General features: G+C 35.9%; 1 protein-coding gene across 2 annotated transcripts in view; it reads left to right on the top strand.

Annotated features, from left to right (window-relative positions):
• The window catches only part of SP4 (Sp4 transcription factor), an 80,219-nt gene that overhangs the window by 42,999 nt on the left and 15,130 nt on the right, over window positions 1-22,090 (top strand). Inside the window, exons 4-6 of one of the 2 annotated variants that reach the window (XM_044387044.3) lie at window positions 4,262-4,490; window positions 12,275-12,474; window positions 17,359-20,583. In XM_044387044.3, coding sequence (XP_044242979.1) covers window positions 4,262-4,490; window positions 12,275-12,474; window positions 17,359-17,444 — 515 coding nt within the window. In that variant the 3' untranslated portion in view covers window positions 17,445-20,583. Of the gene's footprint in view, window positions 1-4,261; window positions 4,491-12,274; window positions 12,475-17,358; window positions 20,584-22,090 lie in introns of those variants that run through there. The other variant, XM_026507285.4, reaches the window with a different exon arrangement.

The following is a 22,090-nucleotide window of genomic DNA, read 5'->3' on the forward strand; positions in this document are numbered from 1 at the left end:
GCTAGACCTGAATTTAAATCCCAGCTCTGTCACTTAGGTGTTTTGTGACCTTGGGTGTTTATGTACCTCTCAGAACTTTAGTTTTCTTTCTTTCTTTTTTTTTTTTTTTTTAAGATTTTACTTATTTATTTATGTGAGAGGGAGTGAGTGAGAAAGAGTACAAGCAGGGAAAGGAGCAGAGGGACAGGGAGAAGCAGGCTCCCTACTGAGCAAGGAGCCCGATGTTGGGCTCGATCCCAGGACTCTAGGATCACAACCTGAGCCGAAGGCAGGTGTTCAACTGACTGAGGCACCCAGGCACCCCCAGAGCTTTAGTTTTCTTAACTTAAAATAGAGACAGCAGTACTCAATCCATAGGGATGTGAGGAGCAGGTAAAATAACAGGTGTAAGATACCCAGTAAATAAGTATAAAAGAATAGCTGCTATTGTGGGGGTAGAAGGAGATGGAAGAGAGTTAAGAATGGCTTCAAGCTTTCAGTTTGGGCAGTGAGAAGGAACTAGGAAAGGGGGGTTAACTGGTCTGATTCCTAGACACATTGCCTGTGAGAAATCTGTTGGACATGTTCCCTGGCAGATGACAGTAACAGTACGACACTTGAGACATACTTAAGCAGAAGGTACAGATTTGAGAGCCATCAACTCACACGTGGTAGTAAAATTTATGAAAATACATGAGATAACCCAAGGAGAGAGTGAGAATGAGAACATTCAGAAAACTGGAGAAATGGCCTAGGAAAGGTATCAGTTGGGATGGTTAGAGAAGTAGAACACCAGTGGTGAATAGTATCAGTGAAACACAAGGAGAGCATTTCAAGGAGAGTGTAGAATTAACAGCTTCACGTGCTCTAGAGAGCTGAAAGAAGATCAAAGAGAAGAGTATCTTTGGGTTTATGAATTACGAATTATTAATTCTGTCATGATTTTAGTAGAATGATGGGTTGGACATACAATTTTAGTAGTTCAAGAAGAGAATGGGAAATGAGGAATAAAGGCAACCAGTACGGATAAGTCTTTGAAAAATATGACACAGGGGCGCCTAGCAGGCTCAGTCAATACAGCATGTGACTGTTGATCTCGAGGTTGTGAGTTTGAGTTCCATGTTGGCTATAGAGATTACTTAAAAATAAAATCTTTTTAAAAAAATAAAAATGTGATACAAACTTAGATTTAAATGCTGATAATGGCTAACAGAGAGGAAGGGGTTCCTCAGGATGTAGGGAGTTACAGCTCATTCAGTCAGGTTTTAAGAACAGAGTGGTTGATTGTGTGAAATGCAGCAGTGAGAAAATACACATTGGGTTTGGCCATAAAGGAGGAAGTCTGTGAGCCAGGAGTTAGGTCTTTGTGGTGGAGTCCTTTCAGTGCCAGACTTTGTCTGATCGGGAATGACTGAAAGTTAGTGGGCATAGAAGTGATATGATCAGAACAGCATTTTAAAATTTTCTGGCAACAGTTTGAAGGATGAGAATGGGAGGTGTGGGTCCCATGTAGTCTGGTAGAGGCATAAAGTAATAAGGACCTGGACCAGGGTGATGGTTCTGGCATCAGAAAGATAAATGAACGCAAGAGCTATTATGCTTTTACGTACCTTTTAACTTGGTTATCATATGGATGTAATTAATGGGTAAAGGAAAACTTTAGCCTAAAAGTTGACGTTTTAATGTTTCGAGCGTAGGTAATAAGGAGAGTGGTAGTTAGCATTTACCAAACAAAAACATTAGTAGTAGCAAGTTTTGAAGATGAATTAATTTTTAAACATTCCTTTATTAAGCTTATGTTATTGAGTGGCTCTTGGGTGTCGGGTAGTGTTCCACATGCTGGAGACAGCAGTGAAGACAGGCAAAATCCCTGTTCTCATGGCACTTAACATTCAGAAGTGAGGCGAGGACAAGAAAGTTAAAAAGGGCAAGATAGTTTAATCCAAGTAAGACAAAACTTGGTGATGATACAGAAATGAACTAAAGGGTACCATTTTAGATGATGTGATCAGAAATGGTATTTCTGAAGAGGAGAGTTTTGAACTTACAATATCACTAAGGAGTCAGCTGTGCAAAGATTTGGGTGCCAAGGCATTCCCACCCAAACTGGAGAGGATGTGCAGAGACCCTAAGAAGGGAATGAGCTTGATTTGTTTGAGGGCCAGAAAAAAAAGGCCAATGTGTGAGGATCAGAGTGAACAGGGGAGAGACTGATAATATTTGATGAGGTTTGAGGGTGTAGGGTTAAACTTGAGCAGGGCCTGGAAGCCTTGATAAAGAATTTGGTGGTTTATACTTGACTGGTAGCAGTGGAAATGAAAGAAAAGTAATACCGAGCTATGTTGGACTGTCTAGGACAGCGAGGTGAAGAAGTCAAGAGAGTTGTCAGGCTTAAATATATAAATTCAAATATGATTGGCTTGGTATGATTCATTGGAATAACTTGCCAAGTTGTTTAGGCACTGAACAAATAAATGTTCATAGTGTGAAGGGTTGAGGAGTCTATCAAGGAAATGGTCAAGGGATCTGAGAATGATCAGCCAGTGATCGGGGGGGTTCCTAGCACTTCTTTGACGTAATGAAGGACATCTTAAATACCATTGCAGCCTGAAAGGAATGACCTAGAGTTGTATGAACAACAGCTGGAAAAATTAAGTATTCAGAAGGTAGATAGAGGTATAAGAATTACACTTTCCATGTGCATATTGTTTTACAGATTACAAAGTCTTTAGGAAATCAACTTGATCTTCATAAAGAGCTCTCTGAAGTAGATTGGAGACAGGAATTTTAGGGAGGTCAGCATTATTAAAAGGTGAGGAAACTTGAGGATATTCAAGTACATAATCATTGAATGACATGAATTCACAACATCTGACTTTACTTGCATTGCTTTACCTATCACAGTATGTTAATGCAAAGATGATCAGAAATTTAAATTTTAGTAGAAAAACTGAAATATGTATCCTTATTAAAACAGTACAAAAGACGTATTTGTAAATTTGTATTATAGTTATTAGTACTATTCCAAAGGTTTCAGAGTGTTTTGAAGACACAGAGGAGAATGAGATTGACTTTGGCTGAGACAATCAGAGGTTTCGTTTTGTTTAGAAAATGTGTACTCTTTCCTCACTCGCTAATTTTTATTATTTTCTTGGTTGCTCTGCATGTTTAAAGTACTACATACGCAGCTTTGAAATACGCCCTTTTATTTTACACCCAATACTCACGTGTTTATTTCTGCTACCGTATTTTATTCTTGTGTTGCCACCCAATCCAGTGGAGAATCAGCAGTAATAGCTAACAAATGAACAATTCTGTGCCAGGCACTGTGGTAAGGGTTTTGTAAAAATTGACTTGTTTAATTCTTAACATCAACTCTCGGAGGTGGGAGCATTACTTTATAAATTGGTGTTTTCTGCTATTCCAAACCTGATGTAGAGAAAGAACCATGTTGAAAGAAAGGGTCATTATAAGGCATACTCACTTGCACTTCAGGATCAATTTAAACCCTAAATAAAGTAGTTGGATTTTTTTGGTCACATTATGTACTACTTATCATAGTTTTCTTTAAGAGAAGAAGCCAAGTTGGTATATGTACTAACCTGAGAAGTAAAGTAAGTCTAAGCTATGTAACATGAGTGAATAAAGTAGCAATACTCTAAATGTCTGTTTTATGATTATAGTGATAGTATGTAATAATCATGAATGGTTATACATTTTAAAAAACTACTTAACTCACTTTGCATAATAAAAAGATTCCTCAATAAAGAGATGTTTGCTTAATTTTAAAGTATGGAGGAATGAGAAATATCTATAAAACTTAATCATTTGTTTAGTTAGTTTTCATTCCTGTATTTTCTTGGAGTGAAAGAGATATGTTGCTTACTGTGGAAATGAATACAGCATCTGTCGTCTGAGGATCTCAGTGCTTTTCAAATAGTATCTCATGAGTCCTCACAGCCCTTTGGTGAGGTAGGTAGGTGGCAAGTATTATTATCTTCATTTTACAGATGGAGAAATTGAAGCCACCAGAGGGTTAAATGATTTATGTATAGTCCCACCAACCCGATATAGAGGCAGCCTGAGCTACTTAAATGAGAATATTATATTTTAGGAGGATTTCGTAGTAAAAAATCATTAACCCCTTTGCTATTGTATTTTACACAGATTAACTATTAGAACAAATATGTTAGCTTTAAAATGTCCACATGGAATTTTTTTAATCCTTTCTTTAGAAATAGAAAACATTATAATACTCTTTCCCCCTCCCCCCAATTTTTAGGTCAGCAGCAAGGACAAGATGGAGTAAAGGTCCAACAAGCCACGATAGCTCCTGTAACTGTAGCAGTTGGAGGAATTGCTAACGCAACGATAGGTGCTGTTAGTCCTGACCAACTCACACAAGTGCATTTGCAGCAAGGCCAGCAAGCTTCTGATCAAGAGGTGCAGCCTGGCAAGAGGCTTCGAAGAGTTGCCTGTTCCTGTCCTAATTGTAGGGAAGGAGAAGGAAGGTAAATGCTCTGTTACCAACTTTATCTCTCTGGAAGGCGTGAAGTAGTTAAAACCAAGCCATTGGCTGGGTCCTTGGATCACTAGAATGTCACTAGCTTTGTAGCGCAAAGTTGAGATACAGTGTTGTTACGACAGGCATTAAATTGAGCTAGTCGGGGAATGGAATTTTAGTGGTCTTCTACCATGTACCTTATACTTTTTTATAATGGTTTTCTTGTTTTGTTTATTATGGAAAAATTTTAATTTTATTGATATAAAATTCACATACCATACAATTCCCTCAGTCTACATTTCATTGGTTTTTAGTATGTTCCCATAGCTGTGTATCCATCATCACAATTTTAGAACATTTTCATCACCTGGAGAAGAAACCCCTATGTTTTTGTTTGTTTGTTTTTTAAGATTTTATTTATTAGAGAGTGAGCGAGAGAGAGAGCATGGGGTGGAGGGGCAGGGGGAGAGGGAGAAGCAGACTCCCCGCTGAGCAGGGAGCCCGATGCGAGACTTGATCCCAGGACCCTGGGATCATGACCTGAGCCGAAGGCAGTTGCTTAACCGACTGAGCCACCCAGGTGCCCGAAACCCCTGTATTCTTTAGCCATCACCTCACCCCCTTATCCCCCAATCCTCCCAGCTTTAGGCAACCATTGAAGAAATTTCTGTCATGCACTTGCCATTCTGGCATGCACATAAATGGAATCATACAGTGTGTGATTTTTTTGTGACTGGTTTCAGTTACGTAGCATAATATTTTTAAGGTTTATCCATATTACAGCATGTATTAGGTATTGGTACCTCATTTTTTAATTGAACAACTAACATTCCATTGTATGGATACATAGTATTTTACTTATCCATTTATCAGTTGGTGGACGCTTAGAGTTTTTCCACCTGTTGGCTACTGTGCTGCTATAAACATTATACAAATTTTGGCGTGGATATAGGTTTTCATTTGTCTTGAGTGTATAGCTAGGAATGCAATTAATGGTCCATATAGTAACTCTAAGTCTAACCACTTGAGGAACTGCCAGACTATTTTCCAAAGTATCCCACCAGCAGTGTAGAAGGGTTCCAGTTGTTGCCAGCACTTGTTATAATTTGGCTTTTTGATTACAGCTTTCTTAGTGTGTGTGAAGCGGTATCTCAGTATGGTTTTAAATTGCATTTTCCTGATGACTTCATTATTCAAGTGTGTTTTCATGTGCTTATTGGCTGTTTGTATATCTTCTTTGGAGAAATGTCTATTAAGATCTTCTGCTCATTTCATCTTTTTTTTTTTTTTTTAAAAGAGGGGCGTCTGTGTGATTGAGTTGGTGGAGCATCCAACTCTTGTTTCAGCTCAGGTCATGATGTCAGGGTCCTGAGATCGAGCCCCTTGTGGAGCTCCATTCTCAGCGGGGAGTCTGCCATAGGATTTCTCTCCCTCTCCCCCTCCGCCTGCTTGGGCATTCTCTTTCTCACTAAAATGAATGAATGAATCTTTTAAAAAGAAAGGAAAAGAAAAGAATTTTTTGCCCATTTTAAGTTAGATTTTTTAATTAGATTTAAATTAAATTGTAATAGCTCTTTATATATTCTAGATACAAGTCCCTTATCAATTACATGATTTGCTCATATTTTCTTCTAATCTGAGAGTTGTCTTTTTACTTTCTTGGTAGTGACAGAGACAGTTGTAATTCCATGTGAATTTTAGAATCAGCTTGCCAGTTTCTACAAAGAAGGCAGATGGGATTCTGATGGGGGTGGTATGGAGTCTTTAGATCAGCTTGAGGAGTATTGCCGACTCAACAGTATTCTGATCCCTTTACATGGTATGTGTTTTTCTGTTTATTTAGATCTTTGATTTTCGATGACATTATTTTGTAGTTTTCAGAGTGTAAGTTTTGTACTTGTTTTGTTAAATTTATTCCTAAGTATTTTATTCTTTTTGAGGCTATTGTAAGTGAAAACTTTTTCTTTATTGTTCATTAAAAAGTGTATAGAAATACAGTTAATTTTTGTTTATTGATCTTGTATCCTACAACCTTACCGAACTCTGTTTATTAGTTCTTACAGTTTTTTAGTGGATTCATTAGGGTTTTTCTATATGTAAGATCATGTCATCTGCAAATAGAGATAGTTTTACTTCATCCTCTCCACTCTGGATGATTTTTATTTCTCTTTCTTACCTAATTGTTCTGTCCAGACCTATAGTATAACATTGAATAGAAGTAGCAAAAGTGGACATCCTTGTTTTGTTCCTGATCTTAGGGGAAAAGGGTCCAGTCTTTTCACCGTTAAGTATGATATTAGCTCTGAGCTTTTCATATATGTCCTTAATTAAGAAAGCTCCCTTCCATTCTTACTTCATTGTGCTTGTTTGTCATGAAAGGTTGTTGGATTTTGTCAGATGCTTTTCTGCATCTGTTGAGATGATCACGTAGTTTGTTTTTTATTCTGTCAGTATGGTGTGTTATATTAATTGATTGTGGGATATTAAAGTACTTTTGCATTTGTGGAATAAACCCAGAACTTAGTCGTGGTACATAATTCTTTATGTATTGCTATATTCCGTTTGCTGGTATTTTATTAAGGATTTTTGCATCTGTGTTCATGAGAGATAATTGGTTTGTAGTTTTCTTATAACGTCTTTGTCTTTTGGTAAGGGTAATACGAGCCTCATAGAAGGAGTTGGGAAGTGTTCCCTCCAGTTTCATTTTTTGAAAAAGTTTGTGAAGAACTGGTAATAATTCTTTAAATGTTTTGTTTAATTCACCAGTGAAACTGTCTAGGTCCTGGGCTTTTCTTATGGGTATTTTTATTTTACTATTAATGCAATCTCTTTACTGTAAGGGTTTTTTCTGATTGATTGATTGTTCTTAAGTCAGTTTTGGTACTTTGTGTCTTTTGGGGAATTTATCCATCTCATCTAAGTTATTTAGGTAATCGGCATGCAGTTATTCTTGGTATTCTTTTATAACTCTTTTAATTTCTATAAGGTTAATAATGAGTCTTCTTTTATTTCAGATTCTAGTAATTTGTGTCTTCTCTTTTTTTTTCTTGGTCAGTCTACCTAAAGGCTTGTTCAATTTTGTTGATCTTTTGAAAAATCAAGTCACATCAGCTTTTGGTTTCATTGATTTTTCTGTTTCTGTATTCTCAATTTCATTAGTTCCTGCTCTATTCTTATTATTTCCTTCCTTCTATTTGTTTTGTTTTAGATTTAATTTGCTTTTTCCATTGTCTTAAGATGCAAGGTTATTGTTTTAAGATCTTTTTAATGTAGGCATTTACAGCTATAAATGTCTCTCTAGGTATTGCTTTTCATGTGTCCCTTGAATTTTGGTATGATGTATCTTCATTCATATCAAAGCATTTCCCGCTTTTCCTTTGGATTTCTTTTTTGACCCACTGGTTATTTAGGAGTGTATTGTTTAATTTCTAGATATCTGTGTGTTTTCCAGTTTCCTCCTGTAATTGATTTCTAGTTTCATGACACTGTGGTCAGAAAACATACTTTGCATTATTTCTGTCTTTTATTGAGGTTTGTTTCATGGCCTCGTGTATGATTTATCTTGGGAGAACATTTTATGTGCACTTACAAAAAATGTGTATTTGCTACTGTTTGGTGCAGTGTCTTACGGATGTCTGTTAAGTTTATGAAGTCTTTTATCTAGTCTTCGTTTCCTTGTTGCTTTTCTGCCTAATTGATTTACTTTAATCTCCCTGTATCTTTCTGTCTTTGAATGTGAACTATGTCACCTGTAGACAGCATGTAGTTGGATCTTGTTTTTTTGTTTTGTTTTGTTTTTTTAAGATTGATTTATTAGAGAGACAGAGTGAGCATGAGTGTTGGGGGAGGGGCAGAGGGAGAGAATCTTCAAGCAGACTCCTACTCCCTGCTGAGTTTGGAGCTCTGTGCTGGATAGAGATTCAGATGACCCATGAGATCATGACCTGAGCCAAAATCAAGAGTCAAATGGGTGCTTAACCATCTGAGCCATTCAGGTGCCCCCTTTTTTTTTTTTTTTAATCCGTCTGGCAAAATGTGTTTTGTGATTGGATTGTATGATCCATTTACATTTGATGTTATTGATATGGTTGAATTTATGTCTCTCATTTTGCTTTTTTGTTTTTTGTGTCTCATGTCTTTTTCTCTCTTCATCCTTTACTGTTCTCTTTTGCATTACGTGAATATAGTATAGTACTTTAATTTGTAAAGTAGCATTTTAATTTTGTTAATGATTTTTTCACTATTTTATTTTGAGTTATTTCCATAGTAGTTGCTCTTGACCTTACCATATATGTCTTGTCATATTCAGCTTAAGGTTAATAGTAACTTAATTCCAATGAATTATAGAAATGTTATTTCTTTATAGGTCTATTCCCTTTTACTTCTTTTTGTGATGTTATTATTATATATTATGTAATATGTAATATTATGTATATTGTTATAATACATATTATATCTGTGTTATAGATCCAACAAGACATTGTTATAAATTTTTACCTTATATAATGCTGTGTCTTTAAAAGAAGATGATAGGCCAGAGGGATATCAGGATCACCAAGAACAATTTGGAGGTTGCCAAGGATTTGTTTTAAAGTGTTTTCATGTCTGACCAGGAACTCTTGATATTTTGGGGAGGGGAAGGAGCCAAGAAGTTTCTTTTTTTTTTTTTTTTTTTTTAAAGATTTTATTTATTTATTTGACAGAGAGAGACAGCCAGCTAGAGAGGGAACACAAACAGGGGGAGTGGGAGAGGAAGAAGCAGGCTCATAGCAGAGGAGCCTGACGTGGGGCTCGATCCCATAACGCCGGGATCACGCCCTGAGCCGAAGGCAGACGCTTAACCGCTGTGCCACCCAGGCGCCCCAAGAAGTTTCGAAAGTATATCAGTTTTGCTATGTTAATTTTATCACTAGTTCTTTTTATTTGTTCCTGATGTTTGAGTTCCTTCCTGGCGTCATTTTCTTAGCCCACTACAGCTTTGCTCCCACCTCTCTGTTTTGTGCTATTACGGCAAATGTATTAATATATACATTTCTATAATGTGTATTTTAATGTTATGGGCTTGACAATACATTTTATACATATTGTTTTATAAAATTACTTTTAAAATCGGGTAAGAGAAGAAACAGGCACTTACACTGGCCTCTATAATTACATAATTACCCTTGCTGGTGCTCTTTTGTTTCTTTGTGTGCATTTGAATAACTTTCTGGGTTGGGTTGATGCAACCTGAAGAACTTCTTTAGTTTAGTTTCTTGCAAAGCGGGTCTGCTCAAAACAAATTGTCTGTGTTTGTTTATCTGGAAATATCTTTATAATACCTTCATTTTTTAAAGGTAGTTTTGCTGGATAGAGTCGTCTTGTTTCAGTTTTTTCTCTTCAGTGCTTTGCACATGTTTTCATCCTGCCTTTTGACCTCCATTGTTCTGCTGAGAAATCAGTTCTTTCTTTTACTGTGGTTCCCTTTAAGTGAGGAGTTATTTTTCCTTTACTGTTTTCAAGATTTTGGCTTTGGGTTTCAGGATTTTTAGTATATAAAGTGTCTATTTGCGGATCTGTGCCGTTAGACTACTTGGAGTTTGTTGAGCTTCCCGCATGTGTACATCCATGTTTTTCAGTAAGTTTAATAAGTTTGCAGACATTATTTCTTTGAGTATTTTTTCTGCTGCATTCTCTTCCCTCTCTCCCTTACCCTCCTCTCCTCTGCTTCCTTCCCTCTTTACTTTGGTAAAGAGGCACTCTGTTCATTTTCCTTTGTTCTTTTTCTCGTCTGTTTTTGGATTGCATAATCTCTATTGATCAGTGTTGAATTTTGCTGTTTCTTCTTTTGAATCCCTGTAGTAAATTTTTCATTTCACTTGTACTTCTCATCTCCACAATTTCCCATTGGTTTTTTTTAATCATTTGTAACTCTTCTTTGATATTTTCCATTTGATGTGACATTGTCATTATACTTTGCTTCTTTAATCATGGTGTCCTTTAGTTCTTTAAACATATTTATTAATGGCTACTTTGAAGTCTTGTTAAATTTGTTCACTGTCATAGTTTCACTTGCTTGCTTTTTTTTTTTAGTGTATGGGTCATATTCCCCTATTTTATTTTTGGCACATCTCATATTTTTCGTTGGAAACTGGATGGTTTAATATATTGTAGCAACTTAGTATTGCCTCCCCTGCCTTTCCCCACCCCTGGCCTATTGTTATTGTTTGCTTGCTTATTTAGTGACTGGCTGGGTTATTTTGGTGAACACCCCCTAATCCCCCATGAAGCGTGTTGCTCCTCAGTGGATGCAGAATTGGGTATGCTTAGTGATCCTGGATGACAGTGGTTTGGGCAGGGATCTTTGACTGTCCTGTCTCTGACCACACCCAGCTATTAAACTCCACTAATTGTCAGCTGATTGCTCTATTGTTTTCAACAGTACTCTGTAATATATATTACTGTATAGACTGATCTATTCAGATTCTTCTTAAGGACTAGATCAACAGGTCTGTGCTTGAGATTTATTCTGACTCTGGAGGGCTACCCAGCTGCCTCTTTTCTCCCTTCTTTCTGACAGCCTAGTCAGCCTATAGTTTTGCCTGTTTCTCCAAAGTATTTATTAGTCTCCCCGCATTTGTGTTTTGCAGCAGTGTCCGCTGTTTTTAAGAGCTCCCTTAGGCACAAACTTTTTCACACTTTGTTTGCAAATGAATTCAATTCCTTTGGGAAGAGATTTGGAGTTCTGTTTTATGCTGTGTTCTCTCTCTGTCCAAGATCTCTTTGTCATGGCTCCTGAACTTGGGGTTGGGGTAGTGGCACATTTCTCTCTGAGTGGCATCCCTGCTCTAGTTGCTGAGTGTTTGGTGGTAAGGGAGCAGCAGTAGCTTCAGCTTTTCTTGGCTTGCCTCTACTGACTTGGAAGTTCTAATGTATACACTAAAAATGAGCTGAATCAAGGATGATCTGTACTGCAGTATTCTCATTGTGCCCTATCCAAGGCAGAGCCAAGGCCTCAGGAGTTGGGTTTGGGTGGAAGAAGAGAGTTCCCTACCTGTCAGCCATACTTGCCTGGAACTTAGCCTCAGCAATAGATAACTGGGGGTAGAATGAGAAATTCTGACATCTTGCCTATTCCTGGGGAGATAACCCTCCAACTGGGAGGTGAGAAAAGGAAACCCTTGCTCTCGGCTGCACCAGTCTAGAGTGTTTCTATGTCAAAGGAGGTGACAGGGCAGAGGGAGAGAGGGTTGGGTTTTGGTTCAAATACCACAGACCCTCACTATTCTTATTTTTATTTTCTTGAATATCTATTTATTTATGTGCTGTATGCTTATAGAACCATTTCTAGAGACTGTACATGGTATTTGTTTTGTTTGTTTTTTTATAATTTTCATTGGGAAGTAGGCCCATGGAGCTCTTCATGCTGTCTTGCTAGAAGTGAAACTCTGAACCTTACTTTTTAAATGGGGATTACCATTCTTTGGGTATTTGGAGAAAAATTTTCAAGTGTCTTAAAAAGCTTGGATTTTTTTTTCCCCAAGGGAAGAGCCTATTAGGGAAGGAACTTGAAGTCCACGGTAGAACATGAACTCTGTGGGATAAACATGTTTTCATAGCAGTTTTGAGTTTAGTACATAACCCTTTTTTTCACTGAAATTTTTCTGATTTTTAACTACAGTTGTGGCATCATGATTTTAAAAACCCATTCAGAAATGCATCATTTAAGAACCTTGATTCCCTTTTATTTTTCTGTGATTACAAGTTTGGTGTTTGGGAGTGTAATTAACATTTGATTTTTGTTTTTGTTAGAGGCAGTAATGAACCAGGAAAAAAGAAACAGCATATCTGTCATATTGAAGGATGTGGAAAAGTTTATGGCAAAACATCTCACCTACGAGCACATCTTCGCTGGCATACTGGAGAAAGACCTTTTGTATGCAATTGGATGTTTTGTGGCAAGAGATTCACAAGGAGTGATGAGCTTCAGAGACATAGAAGAACCCATACAGGTTAGTTGTTTATTTTAGGGCTTGGACATTTTACTTCTTTTCTAGTGTTTAGATGAAAATTATAGGATAGTTTAGCTATCAAATTGGAAATATGCAAATTAAAGACAATTCACTTTAGCGATTTTATGAAAGATGTTTAAGATCAAAATTTTTTACCTCATTTGTGAGATATATTTAATTCTATTTTTTTTGGTAAGGTTTATCAGCATAATTACGCTAACATGAAATATATTCATTTCCATTTGCTTATCTTGTTGTATTAGTAGGTTGAATTCCATGTATTAGTTTTTGTCAGTATTTAAATAGGCGAAGAGAGTTGAATTATGATGTTATTGGTGACCTTTATTAGTTTTTGGGTTTTTTTTTTTACAATTTAGAAAATTGACTAAAGAGTCAAGAATAATATAACAAATATATACCTCTCACTTAGAACTGACAGCTGTTAATACATTTGTTATTTTTTAATAAGATAAATTATACAAAGTTGAGATTATCTTTGCCCTCTCAAAGATAATAGCTACCATGAATTTAAAGTGTAAGAAATTACAATGTTAAGGGGCTTGCTTTTTAAAATTAATTAATTTTTCTTTGAAGTATAGTTGACATATGTTAGTTTCAGGTGTACAACACAGTGATTTGACATTTGTATACATTATGAGATGCTCACCACAATAAATACTGTCTGTCACTGTACAAGGTTATGACTGTATTCTCTGTGCTGTACTTTACATCCCTGTGACTTATTTATTTTCTAACTGTAAGTTTGTGCCTTTTAATCCCCTTCACCTGTTTTGCCCGTCTCTCCACCCCACTTCCTTCTGGCAAATACCAGTTTGTTCTCTGGATTTATGAGTCTGTTTCTATTTTGTTTGTTCATTTGTTTTATTCTTTAGATTACACATATATGTGAAATCATATGGTATTTGTCTTCAGTCTAACTTATTTCACTTATCATAATGTCCTCTGGTTTCATCCATCTTTTGCAAAAGGCAAGATTTCATTCTTTTTTTTGGCTGAGTAATACTCCGTTGTCGGTCTATACCACATCTTCTTTATTCATTTATCTGTCAGTGGACACTTGGGTTGTTTCCAGATCTTGGCTATTGTAAATAATGCTGTAGTAAATTTAGGGGAGCATATGTCTTTTCAAGTCTCAGTGTTCCTTTTCTTCCCAGAAGAGGAATTACTGAATTGTATGGTATTTCTGTATTAGTTTGTTAAGGAACTGCTGTATTATATTCCACGGTGGCTACGCCAGTTTACATGCCCGCCGAAAGTGCACAAGGATTCCCTTTTTTTGACATCCTCACCAACAAGGTTTTTTTTTTTTTTGTCTTCTTGATACCAGTCATTCTGACAGTTGTTTTGATTTGCATTCCCTTGATGATTAGTGATGTTGAACATATTTTCATGTATCTGTTGGCCATTTCTATGTTGTCTTTGGAAGAATGTCTATTCTTGTCCTCTGCCCATTTTTTAATCAGATTGTTTGGTTTTTTGGTGTTAAATTGTATGAATTCTTTATATTTTTAGATATGTCATTTACAAATATTTAAGGGGACTCTTTGCCTTATCCCTTGTTCTAATCCCCAGGAGAACCATATTTAATTTTGTAACTGTTTTTGCATTTGTATTCTTCCTGTGATGATTGTTATATATCTCAATATGCTTATATTGTTACTGATCTATCAATATTAGACACTCTCTTGATTTCTTGCATTGAGAGTTAAGAATTTACCTCACTTTACACCATCTGACAATATTCAATTTTTTTTAACTGAGTGCAGGCCTGACACTCTCTTGACTCACCATTCTGTGGTACAGATATTAGCATGTATGTCCTTCCTTCCGCATTGTTTCCCCTCTTAACTTCTCTTACATTAATTTTACTGTCTCTCTTCTCTTTCTCTTGTTGTTAAAACATTTACTTTCTCTCCAATAAGCCCTGTTCCTTTTTTTAGTAGCTTAGTTCTTTTTTTTTTTTTTCAAGATTTTATTTATTTATTTGAGAGAGAGCATAAGTGGGGGTAGGTTAGGGGGAGGAGCGAAGGGGCAGAGGGAGAGGGAGAAGCAGGCTTCCTGCTTCCCTTCAGGGCTGGGGCTTGATCCCACACTTGCCCCAGTGATCATGACCTGAGCGGAAGGCAGACCCTAAACCAACTGAGCCACCCAGGCACCCCAGTAGCTTAGTTTTAAAAGTAGAAAACCAATAAACAATAATGATGTTATGACTCTGTGATGTGATGCGTGTGATTACAAAACCTTTCCTGTTTTTTCTCGAAGTTTCTAGTTGCCTTTTCCCCCTTCCATTGGCTAACTTTATCACCTCCTTTGTTATTTTGCCTTTTCAAGAATTATATCAGCTCCATCCAATTTTTCCTTTTCCTTGGAGGTTCCACCTTTCTAAGCAGTCTGATTCTTCTCTAAGGCTGCTGTGTAGGTATAATCTTCAGACTTCTCTTCCTGCTGTATTGGTTTTGACCCAGTGTTCTCAAGATCTCCTGCCTTCATTTTTCTTGGTTTACTTGGTTGCTGGAAAACATTCTGAAATGCTTCCTACAGTAAAGCTCTAGGAAGTAAATTGGTCTGAAAGTGTCTTTATATCGCTTTCCAACTTAGTAGATGGCTTGGTTAATACAGAATTTTAGGTTGAGAATGAGACTGAAAATATTAGTGTCATTGTTTTCTTGCATCTGTTTTACTAATATGAAGTCCATTTCTTCCCTTTTTGTAGGTGACCTAATTTTCCCCTGTTAACTTTTAAGAGCTTATTTACTTATTTATTTATATTTTTACTTTGAAATAATTTTACATTTACAGAAGAAGTTGTAAAGATGGTATAGAGAGTTCATATATCCCCTTCATGCAGCTTCCTCTAATACTGCACCTCTTCCACAATCCACATCATTTATGAAAACTAAGATGTTAACATTGGTATAATACTAATAATTGAATTACTCACTTTTCCACAAATAATACTTTTTCTGTTCCAGGATTCAATCCAGCATACCACATTGCATTTATTTATTATAGCTGTTTAGTCTCCTGTAATCTGAAATTTCCTTACTCTTTTTTTTTTTTTTTTTTTTTTTACTTATTCTTTCTGTTGTTGTTATTGTCTGGTTTTTCTTATCTTGGCAGTTTTGAAAGTTAGGTACTTTGTAGAATATCCCTCAATCTGGGTTTGTTTTCTCATGATTAGGCTGAGATTATGAATTGTTGTTAGGAAGAATATCACAGACATCATTGCCCTTCTTCATTTCATCATATCAGGAAGTAGACGATGTCAGTGTGTCTTATTGCTGGTGAATTGGTTAAGATTGTGCATACCAGGTTATCTCCGCTGTGAAGTTACTGTTTTCTGCTTTCCATACACTGTTTATTAAAAGCAAGTCACTAAGGTCCAGTCTACACTAAAGGAGCAGTAAAGTAAGCTCCACCTCTTGGAGGGAGGAGAGGCAAAGAATTTATGGATGTACTGTAAAACAACAATTGTAATTAGTAAATATGTGGGGCGGGGTGGAGAGGGCAGATTCTTTGAGTCTATGCAAATATCCTGTTTCTCTGTAAAGAAAATTCCAGTGTTTCCCTTTCAGCATTCCTCATTGTTTCTTGCCTATAGCAATTACTTTTTTGTTTTGAAGGTCATTTTCTGTTTCCCTCTTTGCTTTGTACAGTTTTTAGTTTTTAATTTTGTGGAAGGATGATTTATACCTTCTTCCCCAATTATTTGTTAATTTAATCATTTATTTATAATCCAGTATGGACCCATGAGTATTTTATTTTTGGGGTTATAATTCAATATTCTCATTATTTTCTTGCTCAAATTATTCCATCTTTGGCCGTTTGGAAGTTGTTTTAGATTGCCTCCTCTGTCCTTTTGACATACTCCTATTCTGGTTTTTTTGTTTTAACTGTACGAGCTTCTGTTAATCTTTATGTTCTTTTAATTTCGTAATTATTTATGTTGCATAGTTTTTCATTTATTGTGCAAACTGGTTGGACTCTTCAACTCTGGATTCTCCCCCATCCCCTTCCTACCCACCCCCCATTCTCCCTTTTTTATTCTGTGTTCTTTTTGCAGTCTTACTTTGTGTAAGTTGAACTCCCTATATTGATTTTTTTTGTATCTTACAGCTTTGCTTTTTTTTTTTTTTTTGTCTTTTTACTTCTTATTTTCTGTGAGATTTCTTAACTTTATGTTCAGATATTTCTTTTTAAATTTTGTCTTAATTTCCAAGAGTGCTTTCTGTTGTTTTCTTTTTTATAGCATACTCCTCTCATTGTAAAGATGCAGGAGCTTACTGAAAATCTCTGAGATTTCCAGCTAGATTTTTTTTTTAATACTTAGTTTCCTCCGAGGTAATATTTTTTCTCTGTCGTTGCTTTTTTCTGATGTTGTTGGATTTCCTGAATTGTCCAGTGGCCCTTGGCTTTTATTCAAGTTGATGATGATGATTGATAACCATGTTTAAGTAAAGGAAAAAGCTTTATGAACTGGTGACTTTCATTTTAGGCAATTGGGCAGGGATACTGTGAGTTATACTGCAAGATACCTAATTACCAAAATACAGTAATATACTGTGGGACAGCATTTCTCTGGATACAAATCATCAAATATTTGACACAATTTTTTGACAGTAGGATTAGTAATCGACGTACGGACTGTAATTTACTATTGTATGTTTTATATCTCCCTCTCACCATTTTGAGTCTGAGACTTCTACATAATTCTACAGAAGACAAATTGGCTCTCTTCTAGATATATCCTCTTCCTTAATAATCTCTATTCTAGTCTGCAGAAATTTGATGCAATCAAAATTTGTATAACATTACATAACACAAGTTAGTTTCACAGGATTTTTTTCCTCCTTTGTCTCCTAGCATTGACCCTGTGGGCACTGAATAGCAGGTGTAAACACCATATATATCCAGCCAGAGGACTGAGAAAAGAGGCCCCTGTGCTCTGAGGCCAGCCTTCTTTGTACATTTTGCTGCAGTAGTGGCAGCAGAGACACCTAAAAACCTGAGAAAATATCCATATATCTGGCCAAAGAAACCCAGAACGTTCTTGTCCTTTGAATATGAGGGAATCACTATTATTTTTCTCTTGCCATTTTACTCTGAAGGTTATGGCAGTCATATATATGTGCAGAATGGCATAGGAAGCCTCAAGAATTCTGGCTTTCTGGCCAGAGGAACCAAGAAGAAGGGACACCTGGGGGTTGAGAGCATGAGGGAAATTTTGCAGAGACTGTAGAAAGTGATTCCTAATTTCATTAATGGAACAAAAATTCTGGGCTCACTCCTGAGCTGCACATGCACAGAACAGACCCAAAGAAACATAGTGAAGGCTTCAAGAACTGAACTGTCTTATAAACCATCACCTAATTGCCAGCATGTGCTGAGCAGACCTAAACATAACAAAGTCCTTGAAAATGAATTAATATTGGAACTCATGCCCAAAGAAGGCAAGATAGAACTAGTCTGAAATTGAATGGGTCAGTTACCTGCTAAAACAAAAACTGAACTTCCCCAGAAGATTCCTTAACATGGCCCAGAGTCACCACAACATTAATATCCAAAATGTCTAGGATACAACCCAAAATTATTCAACATACTGTGAACCCAAGTAAATCTGACTATGTGATGATGATCCACATGTTGGAATTACCAGAGAGTGACTATAAAGCAGCTGTTATAACCATCAGCCATGGAGTAAAGGTAAACATATGTGAAATAAAAAGAAAGGGAGAAGTTTTCAGAAGCAAAATTGAAGCTCTAAAAATTAAATGGTGATTTTGGAACTGAAAAAAAATGGATTATGCAAAGTTAAAAATTCCTTATGTGTGCTTAACAGCAAATAGATATAACAGAAGGGTCACTGAAGTTGAAGACAGATCACTAGAAATTATAGAGTCTGAAGACAAAAGAAGAAAAAGATCAAGGGGAAAACATTAACTGGGTCTCGGAACTGTGGAACGAACTTACAAAATTAGTGTCATTTGAATCCCAAAAGAAAAGGAGGAAAAGATTAATGTAGAAAAATATTTGATGAAATATGGCTGAGATGTCCTTGGTGTAAATTATGGATTTAAGAAGCTTATTGAATCCAAAACAGGAATTGACAAGAGGTCATGCCCAGATACATGAAAATCAGTCTGCTAAAAAATAAAGAAAAAAATCTGAAAAGGAGCCTAAAGAAAATGACACATTATGTATAGAGGAATACAAATTTGAATGATGAATGATTTCTCTTCAGAAACTATGGAGGACAGAAAAGGAAAATAATTGCCAACTCAGCATTTTATATCCAGTGAAAGTGTCCTCAATAAGAAAGGCAAAACAAAGGGATTTTCAGATGAAGAGAAACTAAGAATATCTTGTCATCATATCTGCTCCAAAAAAAAATGCTTAAAGAAGTTTTTTAGGCTGAAGAGAAATGACACCAAAGGGAAATTGGGAATTTAATATGGAAGAACAAAATAAATGGTAAATACCTGGTTAAATATAGCAGGCTATTATTCTTCTGCTTAAATTTTTAAAAAATATGTTTGTTTAATGTAAAAATTTTAGTGGTGGATTTTCAATGTATGCAAATATAATATATTTGGTAAATATAAAGTAAAGTGGGGAGAGTAAAGAAACCTGTATGGTTGAAAAGCTTCTTTGTTTTAGTGTGAAAATATAGAACACAATGTCTATGTATTGTGAAAAGTTAGCTATGTATATTGTAATCCCTTTATCAATTACCAAAAATAGAGATTCAGGGGGGAAAGGGGAATAAAATAAAATAGAATGCTAAACAATATTCAAATAAGCCAAAAGAAAGGAGGGAAGGGAAAAACAAAAATGAAAAACAGAGGACAGAAATGGAAAACAGACAACAAAATAATGGACTTAAATCTAGTCAAATCAGTAATTACGTATAATGTTAATGGTCTAAACCTAACAATTAGAAGATAGAGGTTGTTGGGTTGCATTAAAAAAGACGAAATTATATATTGTGTACCAAAAAACCACTTTAAATATTATCATGTGGATAAATTAAAAAGGATAGAAAAAACATACATGCCATACAAAGACTAATCAAAAGAAAACTAAAGTTGCTATATTAATATAACACACAAAATAGACTTCATAAAACAACGGAAAGTACTAGATAACAACAAGACATTCTATAATGATGGAATAGCTTGCTTTACATGAAGGGATAACAATTCTAATTGTAATAGGCACCTAACAACAGAGCTCTAAAATATATAAAGCAAGAACTGACAGAACTAAAAGGTAAAATAAAGCAATCCACAGTTACTCTTGTAGAGTTGACAGTCTTTTCTTAGTAATTGATACAACAAGTAGACAGTAAAGTAGGAAGGGTATAGAATGTTATCAGTTTGCCCTAATTGACATTCATAGAGTACTCAAGCCAATTGCAACAGAATACTTAATTTTATTCATAAGTACATGAAACATTCTGGAAGATAAACCATGTTCTGTGCCATAAGTTACATCTTAACAAATTAAAAGAATAGAAATCATACAATGTATATTCTCAGATCATAATAGAATTAAACTAGAAGTCAGTAGCAAAAATAACTGAGAATTCCAAATTTTGGAAATTAACCACCACATTTCTGATTAACCCTGTGGGTCAAGAGGATATCTTAAGGGAGATTAGAAAATATTTTCACCTGAATGAAAATACATACCAAAATTTGTGGGATGTAGGTATGAGAGTGCTTGGAGGGAATTTATGGCAGTAAGTGCTTTTATTAGTAACAAATGTTTTAGTCAATAATTCTTTAATTTTTTAAAAAGATTTTAGTTATTTGTTTATTTGCCAGGGAAAGAGAGAGAGAGAGCGCACAAGCAGGGGGAGCAGCAGGCAGAGGGAGAAGCAGGCTTCCCTGCTCAGTGCAGTACTCAGTCCAGGACCCCAGGATCATGACCTGAGCTGAAGGCAGACGCTTTTAACCAACTGAGCCCCCCAGTAGTCCCTTAGTTAGTAATTCTTAAGTAGAATAAGTTTCTAACTTAAATAACTAGAAAAGAAGTGAATTTAAACGCAGAATAGGAAGTTAGGAAGCAATAAATAGGACAAATAAATGAAATTGAAAATAGAAAAATGACGTAATAGAGAAAAGCCGTCAAACCAAAATCTGTTTTTCTTTGAAAAGATAGAATTAATAAGTCTTTAGCTAGACTGGCCAAGGAAATTTATCAATCAGTGCTAGGAATGGAAGGGGGGGCACCTGGGTGTCTCAGTCGTTAAGCATCTGCCTTCGGCTCAGGGAGTGATTCCAGTGTTCTGGGATCGAGCCCTGCATTGGGCTCCTCCACTGGGAGCCTGCTTTTTCCTCTCCCACTCCCCCTGCTTGTGTTCCCTTTCTTGCTGGCTGTCTTTCCCTCTGTCAAATAAATAAATAAAATCTTAAAAAAAAAAAAAAAAGGAAGAGGGGGATATCACTAGCCCCCTATAGACAATGCAGTAATAAAGGAACGCTATGAATAACTCTACACTCTGAATTAGAGAACTTGAGTGAAATGGACCAACTCCTTAAAAGACACAATTGACCAATACTTGGTCAAGAAGAAATAGATACCATGAATAGTACTATATCTATTAAAGAAATTGAATTTTAGCGAAAAACTTTCGACAAAAAAACCCTAGGCTTAGATGGTTTTATTGCAAAATTCTTTATTAAGTAATAAATGATACTAAATCTCCACAGTCTTTTTAAGAGAATAAATGAAGGAACATTGTTAACTGTTTTATGAGGCCTTCATTACCATGATACCAAAGCTAGATGAAGACATTACTAAGGGGGAAAAAAAAAACTTAACAGACCAGTATCCTCGTAAATACAAATGTCAAAATCCTCAACCAAAATAGCAAACCAAGTCCAGTGATATATTAAAAGAATAATGTATCATGACTCAGTTGTGTTTATTCGTTTATTCCAGGAATGAAAGGCTGATTGAACATTCCACAATCAATCTGTTGATGTAATTTATCATATGAACAAGAGAAGGAAAAAAAATCACATGATTACTTAAATATGTATACAAAAAGTATTTGGGGAAAAATCTGCATTCAGTTTGATAAAATTTCTCACATACTGAGAATTGAAGGTTATATCCTTAACCAAGTAAAGGGCATTTGTTAAAATACTACAGTTAGCATCATACTGACTGATGAAGGACCTAATTACTTATCCATAGGATCAGGAACAAGGCAAAGATGTCTGATTTTTGTTTAAGTTGGCATAGAGCCCAATACAGGGTTTGAACTCACAGCCCTGAGATCAAGACCTGAGTTTAGATCAAGAGTTGAACAGTTAACCAACTGAGCCACCCAGGAGCCCCAAGATAACCGATTTTTAATCACTCTCTTCACCCAGGTACTGGGAGTCCTACTTAGTGCAATAAAGCAGAAAAAGACACAACACAGATTCTAATGAAAGAAACAAGTGTCTTTATTTGCAGACAACCTGGTTGTCTATTTAGAAACACCCTGGTATCTGCAAGAAAGCTGTTCACACTAATAAGTGTTTGGCAAGATTGCAAGATACAAGGTTAATAAACACAAGGAATTGTCTTACTGCATGCTAAC

The sequence above is a fragment of the Ursus arctos genome, unplaced genomic scaffold (assembly GCF_023065955.2).
Source record: "Ursus arctos isolate Adak ecotype North America unplaced genomic scaffold, UrsArc2.0 scaffold_3, whole genome shotgun sequence".
Lineage (NCBI taxonomy): Eukaryota > Metazoa > Chordata > Mammalia > Carnivora > Ursidae > Ursus > Ursus arctos.